The sequence below is a fragment of the Kogia breviceps genome, chromosome 14 (assembly GCF_026419965.1).
Source record: "Kogia breviceps isolate mKogBre1 chromosome 14, mKogBre1 haplotype 1, whole genome shotgun sequence".
Taxonomy (NCBI): domain Eukaryota; kingdom Metazoa; phylum Chordata; class Mammalia; order Artiodactyla; family Physeteridae; genus Kogia; species Kogia breviceps.
The window spans coordinates 62,223,201-62,248,381 of record NC_081323.1 but is presented as its reverse complement, the minus strand read 5'-3'; the positions used below and the strand labels follow the sequence as shown (position 1 = coordinate 62,248,381).

At 45.7% G+C, this 25,181-nt stretch overlaps 1 protein-coding gene across 1 annotated transcript in view; it reads left to right on the top strand.

Moving 5' to 3' along the window:
* LOC131741595 (uncharacterized) overlaps nt 1-25,181 on the top strand; it is a 161,058-nt gene that overhangs the window by 83,732 nt on the left and 52,145 nt on the right. Inside the window, exons 38-43 of the mRNA XM_067013704.1 lie at nt 471-688; nt 2,520-2,704; nt 16,883-17,191; nt 17,856-18,085; nt 18,161-18,298; nt 19,344-19,421. Coding sequence (XP_066869805.1) covers nt 471-688; nt 2,520-2,704; nt 16,883-17,191; nt 17,856-18,085; nt 18,161-18,298; nt 19,344-19,421 — 1,158 coding nt within the window. The remainder of the gene's footprint in view (nt 1-470; nt 689-2,519; nt 2,705-16,882; nt 17,192-17,855; nt 18,086-18,160; nt 18,299-19,343; nt 19,422-25,181) is intronic.

Genomic DNA, 25,181 nt, shown 5'->3' with positions numbered 1-25,181 from the left:
TCCCCTTTGACCTCCAGCGCTTCTAGGGGTCCTCTGGGCCCCAGGGCACACTGTTAGGAGCATCCTTTTCTGTAACTGAGCTGCACAGGGGTCCTCTGCTTTCTCCAGCAGCCCCCTTTCAGGCACAAGCATGAGTTTTAGAGCCAGGCAGGCCCAGGTTGAATATGTGACCCTCTCTGAGCCTCAGTTTCCCCATTTGTAAGAAAATAATTCCACTTCATATGTGGTGGAAAGGACAAGATGAGAGACTGTTCCTGGGCCAGGAGCTGGGGTCAGGGAAGGCTGTCCCCCATTCTTCTCTCTGTCTCATTTCTCTTCCTGAGTGTTTGCAGTCTGCTGCATCTGGTGATGCTCAGAGATGGAGTGGCTCAGGAAGACTTCCTGGAAGAAGGGGCCCTCCTGCATTCCCAGTTCCCACAGACCCTTCCTGTCCCCCCTCCACTTCTGAGCTCTCTCCTGCCTCCCTGCAGGTGCAGGCAGCTGCTGGGCGCTACAGAGAGCGCAACCTCAACGGCTCCCTGTCTGTGCACGTGTCTGGTGAGGCGCTCGTTCTGCTGGAGGCCACCGCCAGCCAGGATACCTGGAGGAGCAGCCGGGGCTGGGGCATGAACGTCCTCCTCCGCCAGGAGGTCCTCAGAGCCCCCAGAGCTGCTCAGCTGCAGCTGTCCGGCAAGGTGTCCCCAGACAGGTGCCCATCCCCAAGTGGCCTGTGAGGGGTGAGGGGGCCTCCGAGGTCAAAGGCCTGGCGTCCTGGGAGATGGAAAATCATCACCCAGAGGTGCCTTCTGGAACCATGCTTGAATTACCCCCGTTTGTGCCATTCTTGATTTTTAAGGCTTTGAGGGAATGGGAGGGGGAGGCATTCAATTTTCCACTTTGATCTGTTTTCTTTTTTAGTTACAACAGCATTCATTTTAGATGACTTGAAAGAGTATAATAATGAATGAGGAGTAAACCAAAAATCACTAGAGGTAGTCCTGGGGAATATGTTGGTGTCTTTCCCTCCAGTTTGTCATCTCTGACGATATTTTCACATAATGACGTGTTCACTGTGAGATGGCCTGGGATAGGGAGCCAGCCTGGGTTCAAATCCCAGCTCTGCCATTGCTGCCTCGGGAACCTCGGGTGAGACACTGTGCCCTTCTGTGCCTCAGCTTCTCAACCTGCTTCTTACGGTTGTCCTAGAATTAACTGGACAACACGTGTGAATTCCAAACCAGCTTCTGGCCAGCGAGAACGTCACTTCCAGCTGCCACAGAGCTGCTCCTTTGAGTACGGCACATTCTGGCACATATTAGGTCTCTGTTAGATGTTAGTTTCCTTTTTCCTCTGCAGTCCTAGCTCTGGCAGCTTTTTTGAATTCAAGGAGATTTAAGGCTTTGGACGTGGTCCTAGATAACCCTGTCCCTGGAATTACCATCTACGGCTGTCTGTCCACCTGCCTCTTCGTCCGTCTGCACATCCTTATTCCCAATCTAAAATGACTTTGAGGCAGATTATGAAAATATATATCGTTCTAGGTCAGGAATTAGCAAACTTTCAGGAAAGGGCCAGATGGTAAATACTTTCGGACCTGTGGGCCACGTGGTCTCTGTTGCAAGTACACGTAGACGACATGTAAATGAATGGGTGTGGCCGAGTTCCAGTAAAACTTTATTTACTAAACAGGGGGTGGGCTGGTTTTGGCCCCCAGGTGCATAGCTTGCCAACTCTTGTTCTGGGTTTTAAAAAAAAATACATAAGGAAATTAGGGTGAAGGGAAGGGAAAATGGGAAAAATGGGAAGGTGCTCAAAGGGGCATTGGTAAACAAAATGCATGCCATTTTCTAGGGTGGAGCTGAAGATTTGGCTCTGGGCTTCCTAGTAGCCGGTGCAAAAAAGAGAAACCAACCGATGGCATTATTTGCAAACAGTGCCTTTCCTTATGGGAAAACACACACACCCTCACATACCTGTGTGAATGTTCACCAAGGAAAGCATGGCTGATCTTGTTCCTGGTCTTGGTACTTAAGGGAAGTATCTCTTATGGTGTCCTATCAATAACCTACCACCGGGATGATAGGGACCAGGTCCCCTGCTCCAATTCTCCAGGAAGTTTAACAGCAGGCTTCCTGGGGCTGTTTTTTCCCTTGTGCCTCACCATAATAACATACATCCATAACACATTAGCAGTGTTAGCTCATCAACATCAGTAGTTCCATTTTTGCCTCCACTTTACAGAAGATGAAACAGGTTCAGGGAGGTCATGTCCTTGTGCAAAAGGCCACACAGTGAGTCAGCAGCAGCATTGGGATTCGAATTCATGTTTGACTGACCTCAAGGCCCATGATCTTAACCCCCTATTACCCTGTATCCCTGTGGGCTGAGGGCCAGTAAGGCAGTCCCTTGATGGGTCTGGACAGTGGGATTCAGGAATGCAACTCTTATGGGCTGGCCTGCTTATCTGAAGAGGAAAAACACCATTTGCCTGCAGGGATAGATGCCAACGTTTCCCATGCCCCCATCACTTTTCTTCCTAGGATTTGGCTGTTTTGCAAGGCACTGCTAGACCAGAACACGGTGCAGCTTTTTCTCAAGGCATCTGAAGAGCAGAGGGGAGGCCAGGTCCTGAGCCTGCAGAGCCAAGCCCAGCACACCTGGGCAGCCGTGCCCCGTCTTCTGACCCTCAGAGGTGTGCTGAAGCAGAAGGAGACACTCACAGAAGGTGAGAGCCTGGGGAACGCCACGGGGCAGGGACAGCGGGGGTCTGGCAAACACTTTCTGTGGGTCCACAGCGTAGATGAAATCCTACACATTTGCAAGTCCACTGATGCTCTGTTCCAGTGTCTCACACACTGGCGAAACCCCTCTGTCAGAAAATAATACCCGTTCGGACAAAGTGAGTCTTCTGCTATCTAAATACTAAACAGGCTTCCTTGTGCAGGACTTGTCAGAGCCTTAACATGCTAATGGACATTGGAAATATCCAGGTAGGAGAGCTGGGTGCAGTGTTCCCCAAACAAATTTCTTCTGACAGCTTTTTTTCTTCCAGTTGTGTTGAGATGTAATTGACAAGAAGCACTGTATAAGCTTGTGTACCACATAATGATTTGACTTACATACATCAGGAAATGATTATCACAGTAGGTTTAGTGAACATCCACCATCTCACACAGACACAAAATTAAAGAAATAGAAAATTTTTTCTTATGGTAAGAACTCTTAGAATTTATTCTCTTAACAACTCTCATATATAACACAGAGCAGTGTTAATTATATTTATCATGTTGTACATTGTATTCCTAGTATTTATTTATCTTATAACTGGAAGTTTGTACCTTTAAAAAAATTTTTGAAGTATAGTTGATTTACAATGTTGTAATAATTACTGATGTACCACAAAGTGATTCAGTTTTATATATATATATATATATATATATATATATATATATACATTCTTTTTTAAAATATTATTTTCCATTATGGTTTGTCATAGGATACTGAATATAGTTCTCTGTGCTATACGGTAGGACCTTGTTGTTTATCCACTCTGTATATAAAAGCATCTGCTAACCCCAATCTCCCACTTCATCCCTCTCTCAACCCCCTTCCCCTTGGCAACCACCAGTCTGTTCTCTATATCTATGATTCTGTTTCTGTTTCAAAGATAGGTTCATTGGTGTCATCTTTTAGATTCCACATATAAGTGATATCATATGGTATTTGTCTTTCTCTTTCTGACTTACTTCACTTAGCATGATGATCTCTAGTTGCATCCTTGTTGCTGAAAATGGCATTTCGTTCTTTTTTTATGGCTGAGTAGTATCGCATTGTATATATGTACCACATCTTCTTTACCCATTCATCTGGCGATGGACATTTCGGTTGTTTCCATGTCTTGGCTCTTGTGAATAGTGCTGCTGTGGACATAGGGGTGCATGTATCTTTTTGAATTAGAGTTATGTCCAGATATATGCCCGGGAGTGGGATTGCTGGATCATATGGTAATTCTATTTTTAGTTTTTTGAGGAACCTCCGTACTGTATTCCGCAGCGGCTGCACCAATTTACATTCCCACCAAGAAGTTTGTACATTTTGATTGCCTTCATCCAGTCCCCCCCATCCCCCACCTCTGGTAACCACAAATCTGATCTTTTTTAAAAAAATTGAAGTAGAGTTGATGTACAATATTATGTAAGTTACAGGTGTACAATACAGGGATTCACAATTTTTAAAGGTTATACTCCATTTAAAGTTATTACAAAATATTGGCTATATTCCCTGTGTTGTACAATATATTGTTGTAGCTTTTTTATTTTATACATAATGATTTATACCTCTTAATCCCCTACCCCATTCTTGCCTATCCCCCCTCCCTTCTCCCCACTGGTAACCACCAGTTTGTTCTCTATATCTATGAGTCTGTTTCTTTTTTGTTATATTCACTAGTTTGTTTAATTTTTAGATTCCACATGTAGGTGATATCATACAGTATTTGTCTTTCTCTGTCTGACTTATTTCACTTAGCATAATACCCTCCAAGTCCATCCATGTTGCTGGAAATTGCAAAATTTCATTCTTTTTTATGGCTGGGTAGTATTCCACTGTATATATATACCACATCTTCTTTATTCATTCATCTGTTGATGGATGTATTGCTTCCATATCCTGGCCATTGTAAATAGTGCTGCTGTGATCATTGAGGTGCATGTATCTTTTCAAATTAGTGTTTTCATTTTTTTGGATATATACCCAGGATTGGAATTGCTGGGTCATATTGTCATTCTATTTTTAGTTTTTTTAGAAACCTTCATACTGTTTTCCATAGTGGCTGCACCAATTTACATTCCCACCAACAATGTACGAGGGTTCCCTTTTCTCCATCTCCTCGCCAACATTTGTTATTTGTTCTTTTTGATGATAGCCATTCTGACAGATGCAAGGTGATATCCATTGTGGTTTTAATTTGCATTTCCCTGATGGTTAATGATGAACATCTTTTTCATGTGCCTATTGGCCATCTGCATGTCCTCTTTGGAAAAATGTCTATCCTCTTCGGAAAAATGTCTGTCAATTTTTTTACTCGGGTTGTTTGTGGGGTTTTGGAGTTCTATTTGATGTTGAGTTATATGAGCTATTTATATGTTTTGGATATTAACCCCGTATCAGTCGTATCATTTGCAAACATTTACTCCCATTCAGTAGGTTGTCTTTTTGTTTTGTCGATGGTTTCATTTGCTGTGCAAAAGCTTTTAAGTTTAATTAGATCCCATTTGTTTATTTTTGCTTTTATTTCCTTTGCTTTAGGAGACAGATCCAAGGAATTATTGCTATTGATACGATTTATGTCAAAGAGTGTTCTGCCTATGTTTTCCTCTAGGGGTTTTATGGTTTCTGGTCTTACATTTAGTTCTTTAATCCTTTTTTTGTTTGTTTATTTATTATTTTTTTTTGTGGTACGTGGGCGTCTCACTGTTGTGGCCTCTCCAGTTGTGGAGCACAGGCTCCAGACGCGCAGGCTCAGCGGCCATGGCTCACGGGCCCAGCCGCTCCGCGACATGTGGGATCTTCCCGGACCGGGGCACGAACCCGTGTCCCCTGCATTGGCAGGCGGACTCGCAACCACTGCGCCACCAGGGAAGCCCCTTTAATCCATTTTGAGTTTATTTTTGTATATGGTGTTAGAGAATGTTCTAATTTCATTCTTCTACATGTAGCTGTCCAGTTTTTCCAGCACCACTTATTGAAGAGTAATCTCTTTTTCTATGAGTTTGTTTGTTTTTGAAATATAATTTTGAAGTATAATTGAAGTACAACACTATGTTAATTCCTGTTTCACAACTTAGTGACTCAATATTTCTGTGTTTCAAACTGATCACGGTAAGTCTAATTATGATATGTCACCATACAAAGATATTGCAGTTATTGACTCTAATCCCCACATTGTACATTTTATACCCATGACTCATTTATCTCGCAGCTGGAAGTTTGTGCCTCTTAATCTCCCTCACCTATTTCTCTCTCCCCCCACCCCCCACCTCCCCTCTGGCAACCACCTGTTTGTTCTCTGAATCTGTGACTCAGTTTCTATTTTATGTTTGTTTGCTTGTTTTTTTTTTTAAGATTCAACATATAAGTGAAATCATACAGTTTTTGTCCTTCTCTGTCTGACTTATTTCACTTAGCATAATACCCTCTAGGACCATCCATGTTGTCAGAAATGGCAAGATTTCATTCTTCTTATGGCTGAGTAGTATTCCATTTTATATATATATAGACATACACACACACTCTACATCTTCTTTATCCATTCATCTATCATTGGACAGTTAGGTTGCTTCCATATCTTGGCTATTGTAAATAATGCTGCAATGAACATAAGGGTGCCTATATCTTTTCTAATTACTGTTTTCATTTTCTTCAGATAAATACCCAGGAGTGGATTTGCTGGATCATGTGGTAGTTCAGTTTTTAATGTTTTGAGGAATTTCCGTATTGTTTTTCAGAGTGGCTACCTTTAATACTTTTTATTTTGACATGATTTCAGACCTACAGAAAAGTGGCAAGAATATTACAAGGAATCCCATAGGCTCTTTACCTAGCTTCACCAATTCTTGACATTTATCACAATTGCTTTATCATTTTTATTCTCTCTCTTTGTCTGTTTTTCTTTCTCCCTCTATATGTGTGTGTGTGTGTGTGTGTGTGTGTGTGTGTGTGTGTGTGTGTGTGTATAAGACATTATTATTTGCATATACGTTTTTTTTTGGCCAAGCCATGTGGCATGCGGGATCTTAATTGCCCCACCAGGGATTGAACCTGTGCCCCTGCAATGGAAGCACAGAGTCTTAACCACTGGACTGCCAGGGAAGTCCCTAGAATTTTTTATTCTTGAACTGTATTGTACTAAGCTGCAGACATTATAGTTCTTCACCCCTAAATAGTTCAATGTTTATTTCCTAAAAATAAAGACATTCTCCTACATTCCACAATACAGTTCTCAAAATCAGAAAATTAACCTTTATATAAGGCTGTTATCTACAAACCTTATTCAGATTCCACCCGTTATCCCATTAATGTCTCTTATAGTAAAAGAAAATCCTGAATTATGCATTACATTTAGTCATATTGTTTCTTTGGTCTCTTTTATTCTGGATCAGTTCCTCTGTATTTCTTTCTCTTTCATGATTATATTTCAAAGGGTACAGGGCAGTCAGTTTGTAGAATATCCTTCATTTGGGGTTTGTTGGATGTTTCCTCATGACTATTTTCAAAAAAGCCTCATTGGCAGAATACCACCTGATGTCAGTTTGTCCCAGTGCTACTGGTGACATCAGTTTTGATCACTTGATTAAGGTAATGTCTGCGAAGTTTCTTCACTGTTAAGCATTTTTCCCCTTTGTATGCTAACTTCATAAAACAAGTTGAGAAGTACTTTCTTCCCTTCTATTTTCTGAGAGTTTGTATAAGATTAGTGTGAATGCTCCCGTAATTGTCTGATGGACTCTAGGAGAGAAGCCATCTGGACTTTGTGGAAATTTTTTTTTTTTGAAAATGAATAGATATATAAAGCTATTCAGATTTTCTATTTCATCATATGTCAGTTTGCGTAAGTTATATTTTTCAAGGAATTTGTCCATCTCCACTAAGTAGTCAAATTTTTTGGTATAGTTGTTCATTATATGTATTATAATCCTTTTCATGTATGCAGGATCTATAGTGATAGCCTTGCTTTCATCACAAATAGTTGTTACTTGTGTTTCTTCTCTCTCTTCCTTATTAGTCTAACTTGGATTTCATCAAATTTTTTTTTTTTTTTTTTTTTTTTTTTTTTTTGTGGTATGCAAAAGGCCACTGTTGTGGCCTCTCCCGTTGCGGAGCATAGGCTCCAGAAGCACAGGCTCAGCGGCCATGGCTCATGGGCCCAGCCGCTCCGCAGCATGTGGGATCTTCCTGGACCAGGGCACGAACCCGTGTCCCCTGCATCGGCAGGCAGACTCGCAATCACTGCGCCACCAGGGAAGCCTGATTTCATCAATTTTGTTAATCCTTTCAAAGAACCAAATTTTGGTTCTGTTAATTTTCTCTCTTGTCTCTTTTCAATTCCATTGATTTCAGCCATTATCTCTATTATTTCCTTTCTTACACTTCATTTGGGTTTACTTTACTCTTCTTTTTTTAAATAAATTTATTTATTTTTGGCTGTGTTGGGTCTTCGTTGCTGCACGTGGGCTTTCTCTAGTTACGGCAAGTGGGGGCTACTCTGTTGCGGTGAGAGTGCTTCTCATTGCGGTGGCTTCTCTTGTTGTGGAGCATGGGCTGTAGAGTACGCGGGCTTCAGTAGTTGTGGCTCACAGGCCCTAGAGAGCGCGAGCTCAGTAGTTGTGGCACACATGCTTAGTTGCTCCGCGGCATGTGGGATCTTCCCAGACCAGGGCTTGAAGCCATGTCCCCTGCATTGGCAGGTGGATTCTTAACCAGTATGGCACCAGGAAAGACCCTTTTGCTCTTTTTTTTATAGTTTATGTATGGCAGATCCTCAAGCCATTGATTTTTAGACCTTTTTTCTTTTCTAATATAAGCATATAAAACCATACATTTTCCTCTTAAGTTCCTTTAGCTGCATCCCACAAATTTTTTTTTTTTTTTTTTTTTTTTTTTTTTTTTTGCGGTACGCGGGCCTCTCAATGTTGTGGCCTCCCCCATTGCGGAGCACAGGCTCCGGACGCGCAGGCTCAGCGGCCATGGCTCACGGGCCCAGCCGCTCCGCGGCACGTGGGATCTTCCCAGAACGGGGCACGAACCTGCGTCCCCTGCATCGGCAGGCGGACTCTCAACCACTGCGCCACCAGGGAAGCCCCATCCCACAAATTTTTATGTCATGTGTTTTCATTATCATTTATTTTGAAACATTTTCAAACTTGTGATTTCTTCTTTGACCCATGTATTTGAAGTATGTTGTTTAATATCCAAATATTTGAGATTTTTCTAGATAGCTTTTTAATATTTAATTTCATTGTGATCAGAGCATCTCTTCTGTAGGATAAGTCTTTTAAAATTTGTTGTGACTTGTTTTATGGGCCAGTCTATATCTATCTTGTGAACATACCTTATGCACTTAAAACGAATTGGTATTCTGCTGTTGTTGGGTGAAATGTTCTATAAATGTTAAGTCAAGGTGCTTGGTTGTATTGCTGTGATATATATCTTTACTGATTTTTTTTGTCTGGTTATTGTATCAGTTAATGAGAGAAGTGTGTTAAACTCTCCAACTATGTGGATTTCTCTATTTCTTGCTTTCATTCAGTCTGTTTTTGCTTCATATATGTTGATGTATTAGTATTAGGTGCATAAGCAAATATGATTATTATGCATCCTTGATGAATTGACCTGTTTATTATGGTGAAGTGGACTGTTTATCTCTCACACAATTCTTTGTCTTGAAGTCTGTTTTGTCTGATATTAATGTTGCCACTTTTGTTTTTTATTGGAATTTGTACTGTATATATTTTTCCATGCTTTTTCTTTCAAATATATATTTCCTATATTTGAAGTACATTTCTTGTAGCCCAAATGCAGTTGGATTTTGCTTTTATTTCCAGTCTGACAATCTCTGCCTTTTAATTATGGTATTTACTTGTTTTATCTTTAATGTAATTATTGATATGATTAGATTTGGGTCTACTATTTTGCTGTTTTGTTTTCTACTTTCCCATATATTTTTTTGTTCCTCTGTTACTCTTTTTTTGCCTTCTTTTGGCTGATTTAAAAAAATTTTTAGAACTCAGTGTTAATTTATCTGTTGCTCTTTCAACTATGTTTCTGTATGTTCTTTCACATTCTACTTAGAGTTTCTGGTATCATTTCTCTTCAGTATAAAGAATCACCTTTATAGAAACTAACATAGCATTATAAAGCAACTATACGCCAATAAAAATTTAAAAAAAAAATCACCTTTCACATTTCTTGTAATTCTGGCTTACAACAATGAACTCCCTTAGTTTTCATTTATTTGAAAATGTCCTATTTTGCCCTGATTCTTGAAGGATATTTTAAAAATGCATATGTATATCTCTTAACACATTTAGAAGTTTTTCATATTTACTTCTTCAAGGATTTCTTTCTGTCCCATTCTCATTGTCCTCTCCTCCTGGGATTTCTAACTGCATGTGCTTTAGACATTTCTATATTGTTCCACAGATCTCTGAGGCTCTGTTGACCTTTTTAGTCGTTTTTCTCTTTTCTTCAGATATCTTTCCATCTATCTTCCAGTTTACTGGCTCTTTAATCTTTCTCCTCCAAACACCAGCCAATAAAAATTTTAAGACCATCCAATAATTTCTTTTCAATCACAGATTTTATGTATTTTATTTAGTTCTAAAATCACCACTAGGCTCTTTTTATTAATTTCTATTTTGCAGCTGAGGTTTCTTATCTATTCATTCAATACAGGAATATTTTCCTTATATTTTAGAGCATGGTTGTAAGAGCTGTTTTAAAATCCTTATCTGCTAATTCCAATGTCTAGGTCATCTTGGGGTTGATCTCCCTCGATGATTGCCCTTTCTCTTAATTGGTTACATTTTCCTATTTCTTTGTACATCTAGTAATTTGAGATTGTATTCTAGACATTTTGAATGATGTTAACACTCTGATTCTTTTATATTTCTCTAAAGAGTATTGTTATTTTTAAAAATTTTAGCATGTAGTTAACTTGGCTGGGCTTAAAATCCAAACTCTGTCTTTCCTCTGGTGGGCTGCAGTAGAAATAATTTTCAGCTCTTTTATCTTAGCTGGTCTGCTTGGAGTCTGTACCACCCTTGTGAAGTTCAAGGATTAGCTTTGGACAGAGTTTATAGGTAGAATTTGGGATTCCCCCATGTGGCTCTCTTGGCAATTTCCCACTTAACTTTCCATTTGCTATTGTCATCTTGAACTCTGTTCTTTGATTCTTTTTTTTTTTTTTTTTTTTTTGTGATATGTGGGCCTCTCACTGTTGTGGCCTCTCCCGTTGTGGAGCACAGGCTCCGGACGCACAGGCTCAGTGGCCATGGTTCACTGGCCTAGCTGCTCCGCGGCATGTGGGATCTTCCCGTACGGGGGCACAAACCCGTGTCCCCTGCATTGGCAGGCGGATTCTCAACCACTGCGCCACCAGGGAAGCCCTTCTTTGATTCTTTAATCAGTAAGACTACAGATTTCTGTGTGAGTTTTCTTCACCCTGCATGGCACCAAAAAAGAGTAAAAACATACAACTCAACTATTGTTGGTTCTTTCCTCCAAGTTTTAACTCCTCTCCACTGTCTGCCTGTTTATGGTCAGTCTCCAGCCGCTTCAGGTAACTGTTTCATATATTTTGTCCAGTGTGTGTACAGTTGTTACTTTGGGAGGGTTGGTCCATTTAAGTGTCTCCACCATTAATGGAAATAGGACTCCTCTTGTCCTTTGGACATGTCCCTATCATTCCTTGACCACTTCCTTCCTTTATGACCAAAAATATGTTTCAATCTCATGTTATATTTTCCCTGAGATGGAATAAGTCATTTCTCCAAGGATTCCTGGTTCCTTTCTGTGCAAAACGGTATTTAGAAACTAAGATCTGGGTTCTAGGTGTATTTACTCCTACTGAAGTATCTCTCTTTCTAGGCCTTCTCAATGGACAGACCAAGAAAATAGATGTATGTGTACATACATGTACACACACGTATATCTGTCTGTCTACAGATATATAAGTTTACAACCATTAGTCCTTAATTCCAGTCCATCATCAGAAAGCTCATTCTGTTTCTTCCCCCTTTTCATATTTCTTATTCCCTTCTTCAACAGTAAGAAACCTGGCTCCAATTATTCACAACATATTTAGTTATTTGTTCAGCCCTAGGATACATAGAAAGTAGAATTACCAACCTCTACCTTTGAGGAAATAAACCCTTTTAACTAGAATTCAATATTTGTTTAGACTTCTTCTTGCTTTTGGCCTGAGGGTATAAATCTAAACACTGTGTTTATTTTTATTTATTTATTTATTTTGTTGTGTCGGATCTTAGTTGCGGCACACAGGCTCTTTAGTTGCAGTGGGCGGCCTTCTTAGTTGTGGCATGAGAACTCTTAGTTGCAGTGTGCATGTGGGATCTAGTTCCCTGACCTGGGGTCGAACCTGGGCCCCCTGCATTGGGAGTGTGGAGTCTTATCCACTGCGCCACTACGGAAGTCGGCAAACACGGTGTTTAAATGTTAGTTGGGGTTAATCTCCCACCCACCCCGTGTGATGCTGTAAATCATTCGAAGTACAATTGGTTCACTGGTTCCTGTTTGTATTCCATTTTCAGATTCCCCCTATCTTTATTGATTTTGTGTATTTATTTTTCGATTATGTGAAACATTAACAAGTTTCCAAAAGTCAGAATTATACAAAATGGGATCTTTTGCCCAAGCATCCTTGACCGTAGCACCCTAGCTGGACATCTGTCCAGGGCCCTGTGTTTCAGAATCTAAAGATTTTGCTTTCCCATCTACCTTGGGGGAATAGTATCATTCTGTAATCTTAATATTAACACTGACCCTCCTAATTCCTAATTGGTTAAATTGTGGCAAAACCAAATTTCATAATAAAATACCTGTCTAAAGATCAAATGACATAGGTTTGAAAAAATTTAAATACAATCAAGCAGCGTACCGTTCTTCTCAAATTTACTTTGAGTTACACTGATGGTCTCCCCTTCATCTTTCTGAAGTTTATCATTTGCAGCTGATAACTAACAGACCCTCATGCTGATCTCTTAACACACATTGCTTCTTTTTTTTGGCCATGCCATGTAGCGTGTGGGATCTTAGTTCCCTGACCAGGGATTGAACCCATGCCCCCTGCAGTGGAAGGGTGGAGTCTTAACCACTGGACCACCAGGGAAGTCCCACATTGCTTCATTTTTGAAGGCAATTATTGAGGTATAATTTCTTGGGGTACAATTTACATATGGGGAAAACCCCTTCAAGTTTTGATAAACTCATACAGTTGTGTACCCACCCACACAGTCTTGATACAGAATAGTTCCATCACCCCAAAAAGTTCCTTCCTGCTGCTCATTGTCATCAGCCTTTCCCCCACCCCCTGTCCCTGGCAACCACTGAGATGCTGTTTGTCCCTGTAGTTTGGGCTATTCCAGGATGTCACATGAATGGAATGATACAGCATGTAAGCTTTGAGTATGGGATCTTTTGCCCAACATAATGTGGTTGAGATTCATCAAAGTTGTATGTATCAGTAGTTCTTTTTCCTTTTTATTGGTGAGTAATATTCTATTCTATGGATATACTGCAGTTTATCTATTCACAGCTGATGGATATTTGAGTTTCCAGTAATTTCCAATTATGAATAAAGCTTCAATAATCATTGGTCTATAGGTTTTTCTGGGAACATATGGTTTCATTTCTCTTGGGTGAATACCTAGGAGTGGGATTGCTAGGTTGTATGGCAAGTATATGTTTATAGGAAACTGCCAGACTGTTTCCAGAGTAGCAGTACCATTTTCCATTCCCACCAGCAATGTGTGAGAATTCTAGTTGCTCTGCATCCTTGCTAGCAATTTGTACTGGCAGTTTTTGGCTTTGGGTTTTTTTTTTAATCACTTGAATTGTTTTTGTAGTTGTATCTCATTTTGGTTTTAATTTGCATTTCCCTAATGACTAATTTTGTCAAACATCTTTTCATCGGCTTATTTGCCACTTGTAAATCTTTTTTGGTGGAGTGTCTATTCAAACCTTTTGCCCATTTAAAAAATCAAGTTGCTTGTTTCTTATTATTGAATTTGGGAATCATTTATACAAGTCCTTTATCAGATATGTTTTGAAAATATCTTCTCCTGATCTATGTCTTTTTATTTTTTTACTGGTGTCTTTTGAAAAGTGGAGGTTTTAAATTTTGATGAAGTCCTGTTTATCATTTTTTTTCTTTTGTGAATCATGCTTTTGATGTCATATAGAAATATTTGCCTGAGGCCACAAATTTTTCTCTCATATTTTTTTTCTAGAAGCGTTATGATATTAGGTTTTAAACTTAGGTCTGTGGTTAATTTGTTTATTTATTATTGAAGTACAGTTGATTTCCAATGTTCTGTTAGTTTCAAGTGTAGAGCAAAGTGATTCGTTTTATATATATATATGTATATATATATATTCTTTTTCAGATTGTCTTCCATTATAGTTTATTACAAGATATGGAATACAGTTTCCTGTGCTATACAGCAGGACCTTGTTGTTTATTTTATATACAGTAGTGTGTATCTGTTAATCCCAAAATCTTAATTTATCTCTCTTTCACCCTTTCCCCTTTGGTAACCATAAGTTTGCTTTCTATGTCTGTGAGTCTGCTTCAGTTTTGTAAATAAGTTCATTTGAGTCATATTTTAGATTCCACATATAAGTGCTATCATATGATATTGATATTTGTCTTTCTCTGACTTACTTTACTTAGTATGATAATCTCCAGGTCCATCCATGCTGCTGCAATGGCATATTTTATTCTTTTTTATGGTTGAGTAATATTCCATTGTATATCTGTACCACATCTTTTTTTTTTGAATTTTATTTAAAAAATTTTTTTATACAGCAGGTTCTTATTAGTTATCTGTTTTATACACATCAGTGTATACATGTCAATCCCAATCTCCCAATTCATCACACCACCACCACCACCCCTGCCACATTCCCCGCTTGGTGTCCATACGTTTGTTCTCTACGTCTGTTATACCGCATCTTCTTTATCCGTTCATCTGTTGATGAACACTTAGGTTGCCTCCATGGCTTGGCTATTGTAAATAATGCTGCTATGAACATTGGGGTGCATGTATCTTTTCTTTTTTTCTTTTATTTATTTATTTATTTATTTATCTATTTATTTATTTTTTTGCGGTATGCGGGCCTCTCACTGTTGTGGCCTCTCCCATTGTGGAGCACAGGCTCTGGATGCGCAGGCTCAGCGGCCATGACTCACAGGCCCAGCCACTCCGTGGCATGTGGGATCTTCCCAGACTGGGGCACGAACCCGTGTCCCCTGCATCGGCAGGTGGACTCTCAACCACTGTGCCACCAGGGAAGCCCTAAAATTTTAATTTTATATTGGAGAATAGTTGATTAACAATGTTGTGTCAGTTTCAGGTGCACAGCAAAGTGATTCAGTTATGCATATACATGTATCTATTCTTTTTCAAATTATTTTCCCATTTAGGTTATTACAGAATATTGAGCAGAGTTCCTTGTGCTATACAGTAGGTCCTTGTTGGTAGTCTATTTTAAATATAGTAGTGTGTACATGTCAATTCCAAACTCCCAATCTGTCCCCCCTGGTAGCCATAAGTTCATTCTCTAAGTCTGTGAATCTGTTCCTGTTTTGTAAATAAGTTCATTTGTATCATTTATTTCTTAGATTGCACATATAAGCAATATAATATGATATTTGTCTTTCTCTTTCTGACTTAATTAACTTAATATAATGTGGATAATCTCCAGGTCCATCCATGCTGTTGCAGATAGCATATTTCATTCTTTTTTTATGACTAATATTCCATTGTATATATGTACCACATCTTCTTTATCCATTCATCTGTTGATGGACACTTAGGTTGCTTCCATGTCCTGGCTATTGTAAATACTGTTGCAGTGAACTTTGGGGTGCCTGTATCTTTTCGAATTAGAATTTTCATCTTTCCTGGATATATGCCCAGGAGTGGAATTGCTGGATCATATGGTAACTCTATTTTTATATTTTTCAGGAACCTCCTTACTGTTCTCCATAATGGCTGCACCAGTTTACATTTTCACCAACAGTGTAGGAGGGTTCCCTTTTCTTATGTGGTTAATTTTGAATTAATTTGTGTATTTGTTTGGATAAAGTTCATGGTAGTTTTTTCACATGTGGATTTCCAAACAATTCAGCACATTTATTAAAAAGACTATCCTTTTTCCGGTTAGTTACCTTTGCACTTTTGTCAAAAATCAGTTGACAATTTGTGTATGGGTCTATTCCTCCATTCCATACTGTTCCATTGACATTATTTCACACTGGTTAACATATTGTAGGGCATGGTGACATAGGACCCTAAAATGTAAGGAATTTGTAAAAAGATGATTTCAAGATTCTGTGAGAAATTTCCACCTGTATAGAAAGTGCTCTGGACTCTGTGATAGAGGTTAGCAAGGGCTCTATGTCTGGTAGCATGGAACAAGGGTGTCTAACCCAGCCTGAGGGTGCAGAAAGGCCAAGCAAGGCTTCTTGGATGTGGTGACCCCCGAGTCAAACCTTGAATGAAAGGAGAGAGGTATAAGGGCACTTGAACCACGTCAAGACCCTACTGGAGCCCAGTGGGGTCAGGAGATGTAAATGGTTCTGATAAGAGCAAGAGTTTCTCTAATGCATGAGTTATGTATTGGAATGGGACTAGCTTAAGGGTGTGTGAGACTAGCTTAAGGGTGTGGAATCTTTTTCTCCAGTGGATGGAAGAGACCTCTGAGCAATTTTTCTCTCCATAGAATTCCATGTTGGACCCCTCAAGGCTTTCTGGGTCTCGGTTTTGTTGTCTGTAAAATGGGGGCTTTCTATCGCTTTGATCCGTGACTCTCCTGAGCAGGATTCAGCACTGGTATTAACAGACACGCCTTGTCAGTCTTGCTGCTTTTTTTGCCAAAGCTCTTTTATTTGTGAATTAGCTTGCTTGGTCCTCGGAGCATCCTGTGGGGGAGGTGGTTTAATTTGGTCCATTTCCCAGATATGCTCTCTCCGACATGAATTAGAATTTTATCATGGATCTAGGAACTTCCTGCCCCAGGATTCTTTCCCTTCCTTCCCAAAGCAGCCCAGTACCCTGGGCTGACCCCCTTCTTTGTATGGGTTCTCTCCCATCCTCTGCAGGTACCGTCAAGGTCACTGCTGACTCAGCTGTGCTGGGATTCCTCTTGCGGGACAAGCGTGAGAAGGCAGGGAATAGCACCAGTGTGCACAGTGTGACCTGCATCCTTGTCCAGAATGGCAGCCAGGCCTTGCCAGGAGAACTCCAGCTGAGGGGGCGACTGCAGGCCCAGACAGGGAGCCTTGAGGGCCAGGCCAGCCTCCATGCTGACACGGCCAGCCTAGCTCTGGGTGGAGTCTGCATCTGGGGCCCTGGGCACAGCCAGCTCTCCGTCACACTGAGTCACAACATCAGCACCTTGAGTGAGGCAGGTAGGAGGGGTGGATAGGGCACAAAGGCTTCCTCCCCCAAAGACTCCCAGGGCCTGAAGCCAAGGGAGTTAAAGGAACCCCCAGTCCCCAAACCCACCTTCCAGCTCTATTTCCTCCCCCTACTAGCTTCTCCCAGTGCTTCCATCTTCCCTGGGCTGTTATTCAGCCAGAACACTGGTTGCTTCCCAGTACAGACACACCTCCAAACTGGAGGGCAGATGCCCCTGCCACTGGCCCCTCCCCCAGGACTCCCCGCCCCCAGTCTGGCTTCTCCAGCTTGGAAGCCTGGTCTAGCAGGGCCTCCAGGATGTTCTCGGCACTGTGGTTAAGAAATAGCTTGGACACCCCCAGCTCTAGCTTCTTGGGGACATTTCCACTGGACCTGGGGGGGCCCAAAGGTGCAGCAACAAGAGGAGAGCACAGAATCAGACCCCTGTTCCCCTCGTGCTTTCTGAGAGCCCATGCCCTGTCTTTGGGGAGGTAGGAATCCAAAGGGGACACAGGGCCTATCACTTGCTAGGTGTGGCCATTGTAGGTATTAGGTGGGAGCTGGGGGGTTAGTCTGCCTCAAGGCTCAGGGGACCCTCCAGAGAGAAGGAGGGCTGTCAGTGACCGCGTTCTGGCTCCCGTGGAGGTACCATCTTCTGGTTCCTCTCGTCCCCAGGACTCCCCTCCCAGGCAGAGATGCTCCTACTGCACAGCCACATGGCTTCCAACCTCTCAGTGCGTGTGATGCTGCGTAGTGCAGAGCGTCAGCTGGATGCTGCCCTTGGCCTGGAGGGCCCGGTCACCAGCACCCCGGGCAGCCGGCTCCGTGCCAGCCTTGGCCACACGGTGCCTGGCCTCAGGCGCTGGGGCCTCCCCTTCTCCGTGGACGGCCGCGGGCACTTGCAGGTGGGTGAGGGGGCTGGGCCCGGGCCCCATGGGGGCAGTGGGCCTGAGGGACACCCACAGCTTTGCTTCTCCCAGAGCGTGGGACCCAGTCTGGCAGTCGCGCTGGTGGTGAACGTGGATGGCGATCAGCTTCGTGTAGCCCTGGAGAGGAGGGGAGCCAGCGGCCGCTGGGGGCTGGCCCTGGGGCTGCACCACGGCCTCTCAAGGCTCCAGGTAAGTGACCCAAGGTCCCCATTTGGGCGGGGCCCACTGCCTATGCAACTTCTCTAGTCACCTTCCCAGCTCCCACCAGCTTGCCCCTCCCACCTCCCTAGCCCCTCCCACCAGCTAGCCCCACCCACCTCCCTAGCCACTCCCACCAACTAGCCCCTCCCACCTCCCTAGCCCCTCCCACCAGCTAGCCCCTCTCACCGTCCCAGCCCCTCCCACCTTCCCTCCCAGCCTCTCACCAAATTTCCCATTCATCCTTTCTCCTTTCCTCCCACCCTCTCTTCCCCTCCACCTACCCTCCCTTCCTTCCTCCCCACCCTGCCTTCTCTTCTTCTCTGTCTTCTGTCCACTTGTACTCCTGTCCCTCTGTCAACGCTCCCTCCCCTACCCTCATAAATGGAAGTGTATTTGAGGCAGCTCCCTCAGAGGCGCTCTGGGTCTATCTAGTAAAATGAAAACTGCTGAGACTCTCACCCTTCAGCTCGTGTTCTGGGTTACCTCCCCTGGAGAAACCCAGAACACTGGACAAGGAAACACACACACAGCTGTCTTTTGCATTGTTCTCAAGAACAAAAAGCAGGAAACCACCTCTGGGCCTGGCACAGGTGTGGTTAAACCATCCAAAGTGTGCTAGTGTCAGGGTGAGTGAGCCAGGCGTGCAGCCCGAATCCAGCCTGCTTCATAACTTACCAGTTGTGCAACTTTAGTCCAGTTGCTTACTCTTTCTGTGCCTCAGTGTTCTCATCTGCAAAATGGGGCTGTTAATAATCCCTGCCTCCCATGTTTACCTTGAGGATCAGATGAGGAACCAGTTAGACCCTGGCACACAGGTTACTTCTGTTTTTTTTCTGGTTACTTCTGTTTTTGACGATTCTGTGGGTTAGCACTTAGGTCTGCACAAACCTTTCTTTGGGGTTATCTTCCCAGGGAGGCCTTCACAAAGGGAGATGGGGTCAAGCTGTATCTCAGTACTCTGTCCAGGGTTAAGATTGGGGAGAGGCACCTCATGCCTACACATGCTCCCTACCCACCCTGCTGGTCTCCCTAGGTCAACTGCAGTGGAGACGCTTCGCCTGCCCAGCTGTCAGGGCTCTGCTGGGGGGACATCAATGGGTGGCCTCACGAGGTACAAGGGTTTCTGTCACAGGCAGGGCAGGGTGGGAGATGGTGGTCTGCCTTCGGGGGGGTGGGGTGGGCACAGGCTGAGCACCAGGGGCTGCCTGCTGGATGGCTTAGAGCCTGTGGCCACTGCCTGGCCGACCCACATGGTCCCCTCCTCCAAGCCCTCCACGTCCCCAGTAACATGCCCCTGGGCTCCCAGCCCTGAGGGGACCCAGCCCAACCTGACAGCAGATGGATGGTCCCTTCTGTAAGCATGGTTAGACAGTGACCCAGAATCCAAGTGTTTCAAGCCAGCCTCTGCCACGGGGAGCTGGGCTGGTGACAGGCATATCTGGGTCTTTCGAGGGAGACAGACCGTGGGGCTCACAGGCACACATGCTGCCCAGGCTGGGGCACAGCACAGCTTAAGTAGCTCCGAGCTCTCCCGGGCCAGGGCACAGGTGGATAGTAGGTCCTGTCCTTGGAAGGCAAGGCATGGCTGGGAGACCTGAGCACAGGGCCTGCACTCCCTGATCTCCAGCGGGTCCCTGTGGCTCCTGGGCCAGGAGCTGTGGGTGAACTGGACATGGGGCGACCACTGGGGTTGCCTGCAGACCTTGTCAGTGCTGCCCTGTGGGCAGCTGGGTGGGAAGCTTGTGGTAGGCCTGGCTCAGCTGAGCTCTCAGTCCAGGTAGCTCTGGGGGGCCAGCCAGTGAGCATAGCCCTGAGGACGGCCTGGGGGAGGAGAAGGACAGAGGTTTTTCTGCTCCTGAGGATCTGCTCCGGTACCAGGGAGACATGAGCCTGGAGGTGCTGAGTGGATGCTGCAGGGTATCTGGCCTGGGGCACTGCCTGGGGGCCCTGGGAGCTGGTGCTATGGGCTCACTGCCTGGCTGTCCAGGTAGAGGGAACATGGCCTCCTTGGGAGGACTGTTTCTGCCAGCTTCACCTCTGTGAGCGTAAAAGATGCAGTACTTTCATGCCTCCAGCTTGGCAGTGGTAGCAGCTCCACCCAGTACAGGGACCAGAAAATCAGACCAACACAACTTCCTGCCCAGACCTGCCGCTCACCTGCTGTGTGACTTTTAGCCAGGAGCTAACCCTCTGAGCCTCAGCCTCGTCGTCAGCAAACTGCAGGTGGCAACACCTACCTTACACTGTCGAGCATGAAATGGGCCAACGCATGTCAGGTGCCATCTCAATTTGGTATCCTCTCTTTTGGCGTGGTTTCAGCTACCAGAGAATCATGATCTCATTTTACAGATGTGGAAACTGAGGCTCAGGGAGGTGAAGTCACCTTCCCAAGGTCACACAGTAGCCTGAATGGCAGGAGGGTTAGCCAAGAGAATTGAGGATCAGGATTTGAAAGGGTCTTAATGAGCTAGACAGATGGGCTGCCTCCCCCCAGAGGAAACTTAAGACCGAGGGGGCACGTGGAGTTAGCAGCTACACCTGTGAGAAGGACTCACGGCTGGGGCGCGAGGGTGACTTCTGCAAAGACTAACTGTGCGGGAGGATTAGGACAAGAGCCATGGACGGACGGCCCTTGCCTCCGAGAGCCATGGTGTGGAATTCCAGGAAAGGGCTGGAAATCGGGCATTCCTTAGTCCTAGAGCAAGTCAGCAACATCCAGGTGGGAGAATCCGTGGGCTGCGCCCCGTGGGCAGCCACCCCGAGCTCCGTGGCTCCTCTGTGGCCTCCATTTAGCTGTGGTGGGGGTGATACATGCATTCACCCTGTCGTCAGTGGTGCTGTCCCCACCTCACGTGGACAGAGGAGCACTGGGTGACAGGAAAGGGCTGAGAGCAGCTCCTGGTTCTGTCACGGGCGTGCAGACACTCCAGGACCCCCAGGTACACTACTTAGAGACGCAGTGACTTCCATTCGAGATGTTAAGAGTGACGTGTCCAGACCAGAGAGGTTGAGAGGCCCAAGGTTCCATTATGGAAAAGAGAGGAGGAAACGGGAGGGAGGACCCAGAGGCCTCATGGGGAGCGGGGAAGCGGGCATCAGGGGGCCCTAAAGTGCTCTGAACGGTCAAATTTCTTGACTCCCTGGGAGGCCGGTTTCAGCTCTTCAGCGAGAAGTGCTTCGCAGGAACATCATCTGTTAAGGGGGGGGGGGTGCCCCTGGGGGATGGGGGCTCCCTTGACCACCTGTGGACAGGCAGACGGTGGATACACCTGGTGGGGTGTTGTAGGGATACCCGCTCGGGCTCACCTTGCCTTTCTTGGTGGCAGAATCCAGCTGTGCTTATCTTGAATGGCTCCTTCCTGGTCCACGCCTTTGGGGCCAGCCTGGCGGCTCAGGTGTCTTCCGGGGACACTTTCGCCCGGGCCCACGTCCACACAGGCTGCGGCCGCCATGTCTGCCTGGACACCAGCCTCCAGCACACATGGCCTCCACTTCAGGCGCTGGGGGTGCCCCCCGACAACCACATCCGAGTGTCCGTGGGGGGAGACGAACCCCCCAGAGCCCAGCTGGAGGTGGCCCTGGGCCCGTGCACCCTGACTGCCCATGGGAACGTCAGGACAGAGGCCAACGCCACACGCAACTGGACCTTGGCCCTGGTGAATCACTGCCCCCTGCTGGAGGTAAGCCCCCACTCCACTGGTCAATGTAGGTTCCCACCTCCCTCCACAAGTTATTAACCGCCTGCTGTATGCCCAGCTCTGCACTCAGCATGAGAAACTTTAGTCTTTTTTTTGCCGTTGTCACTTGAATTGGGGGACTCGTTGACTACAAAGCTTTGAGCCAAAAATGGGACCAGAACTGAATTTTCTCCCCTTTTGCAAAGGGCCTTCCTGAGACACCAGTTCCCTTCCTGTCTGGGGCTCAAGTTGACTCTGTTCTCACATCTCACTTCCCCCATTCCTGGGGTTAAGGCTCCAGAAGTAAGAATGAGAATAGTATGAAGCAGCAGCTGATATGTTCATCAGGCACATGTGCTGAGTGCCCTCTGAGGCCCCTTAAATCCTCACCCCCGGGAGGAAGGGGCTGCTTGTACCCCTCCTTTCATTCCCATCTTGGGTCCCTGCCCCCATGTGGGGTGCATCCTGGGCCCCAGGGGAGCAAGCTGCTTAAGGTGTCTGCCCTCCAGCCAGCGAACATTGATGTTAGTGGTGTATTTCCAATAGCCGGTGCTTTCTGGGTGCCTGGCTCTGGGCTCACAAGTATTAACTTAACTTACATCTCCCAGCAACTTATGATGCTATAAATCAACTCCCATTTTAGAGATGGGTAAGCTGAGGTTGCAGGTTGGAACAACCGACTTAGTGGTGGAGCCAGAACTTGAGCCCCAACCTCTCCATGGGATACCCTTGGTATCAGTCACTTTGCAGAGGGAGGTGCTGATAGAGTTCAGGCTGTGGGTCCACCGCTGCCCTCTTCGCACCCAGGCCTGTCTCTAGCTCCCCCACCTTGGCTTCTGGAGCTGCCCCTAAATCCGACCACTTTCCCCATATTCCAGGCAACTGGAATCCCACAGGCCCTGCACTCCGAGGGCCGCCTGAGCTGGGGACCCTGTGAATTCGACCTGGCCGCGGGCCTCCGCAGTGACCACGGAGACGCCCACCTGCAGCTGGCCCGCACCTGCGGGGCCCAGCCTTCGGCCCTGGGGCACCTGACCCACTCCCTGCCCCTTCTGGGTCGCCTGGGTCTGCCGCCTGGGAGCGCCATCAGCCTGACTGCCCGGCCTGGCCCCCCCACCAGCCGCGGCTCCCTGGCCCTCCGGATGGGGCCGTGCCAGCTGCGGGGTGCGCTGGAGCAGCAAGCTGAGAACCAAAGCACATGGACACTGGCCACTGAGCCGGGCTGCCCGCTGCTGGAGGTGTGTATGGCGGGCCAGGGAAGTGACTAGAGAGGCAGCTTACAGAGCCCCTGTCAGCGTGAGGCCTGAGCCTGGCTGACACTCCCCTCCAGGGGCTTCCCAAGACCCCAGCGACTATTTCCCAAAAACCCTGTCGGATACTTGCTTCCTCTTATCACTAATCCCGCATTCCCATTCCGCAGATGAGGAAATAGAGGCTGGGAGAGATTAGAGGCACGCTTTGAAACTAAAGGACCACAGATTCAGAATATAAATTCTGAATATAAATTCTTATAAAAGTCTGTCTTCTTAGTAAAATTTTGAGAGCAGGAAGGGAATGAGGGAAGCTGTCATCAGCTTACAATGGGGAACAGTCACATCTTGGTTTCATAACCTGTTAAAAACCACAGGCTGGGTTTTAGCTGAGAATTGTCCTGTGATGTTTGGGGGAGGGGAATCCCTGACGCTGGAGTCTGGATCAGCGGACAAGGACTGGTGCCCTCGTCTGAGTGGGACAGGTCACTCCCCTGTCTCCTGACGGAGCTTCCTGGGCACAGGGACAGAGTCTGGTCCACTCGGCATCCCTGAGCATAGGGCTGGGCGCCCACAGATGCTCTGTCAGTGTTAATCAGGTCAACACAGGATTGGGCCATGTGAGAGTAGAGCATCATGGGATAAAGCAGGCCTGCCCACTAGAACTTTCTATGATGATGGAAATGTTTCATTTTTTGATATCCAGGGCAGGAGCTGCCAGCCATGTGTAGCTTAAAATGAGCTCACTAGTGCTACAGAAGAACCTAAAATCTTTCTTTTACTTTATTTTAATTTAAAGTGAACCAGCCCCAGTCTGAAGCATAGACTGAAGACAGATCAGGTTCAAACCTTGGCTCTGCTACTTACTAGCTGTGTGACCCTGGACAATTACTTCACCTCTTTGAGCTTCAGTTTTCCCATCTGTAATATGGGGATATTAACTACCCATTTCAGAGCCATCAAATAGGGTGAAAAGAGAACATTCTTGTGAATTACTTAGCATAAGGCTGTGCATGTACTAAGTGTTCTATGATGGACAATTGTTGTGTATTATGATTGCTGTTGCAGTTTCGTTGTTACCGTAATGGGGGAGGGGCACAAGTTGGTAGGCAGGGCTGGAGGGGTAAGAGGGTAGAAGATGGAGAATCAGGGTCACTCCTGATGTGGGACCACCTTCCGACCCCACTCTCTGTGGTCCTGCAGGGCCTGGGCCTCCCAGAAGGGGTGCAGCTCAGCGGCTCCCTGCAGGCCTCAGGTAGGGAAGCAGAAGCTTCAGGGGTCCTCGCAGCGGCCGGCCAGACTGCCTCCCTGACCTTGGCGGTGGCCCTGCACCCATCCGAGGCCACACTTCGAGCGAAGATGAGGCACACGCTGCCTTCACTGCACTCCATTCCCCCAGAGACCTCGCTGACCGTCCAGCTTGGGTGGGAGGCCGGGTACCAGCTGGGCCTGGAGCTGCACGCGGCGGCCTGCGAGCTTTGGGGCAGTGGCGAGCTGCAGCTGGACCCCTGGCTGCAATGGCGGGTGTTGTCCGAGAGCTCCTGCGAGGCCCTTCAGGTAGGTGTGCCGGGGTGAGCGGGAGAGGTGGGCACCAGGGTCTCCAGGGGACAGGACAGGGGCCTCCTTTTTTTTTTTTTTAATTTTTATAGAATCTATCTCGTAGGGATTTTGTGAGGTTAATTAATTAATTAATTTATTTTTGCTGTGTTGGGTCTTCGTTTCTGTGTGAGGGCTTTCTCTAGTCATGGCAAGCGGGGGCCACTCTTCATCACGGTGCGCAGGCCTCTCACTGTCGCGGCCTCTTGTTGCGGAGCACAAGCTCCAGATGCGCGGGCTCAGTAGTTGTGTCTCACGGGCCCAGTTGCTCCGTGGCATGTGGGATCTTCCCAGACCAGGGCTCGAACCCGTGTCCCCTGCATTAGCAGGCAGATTCTCAACCACTGC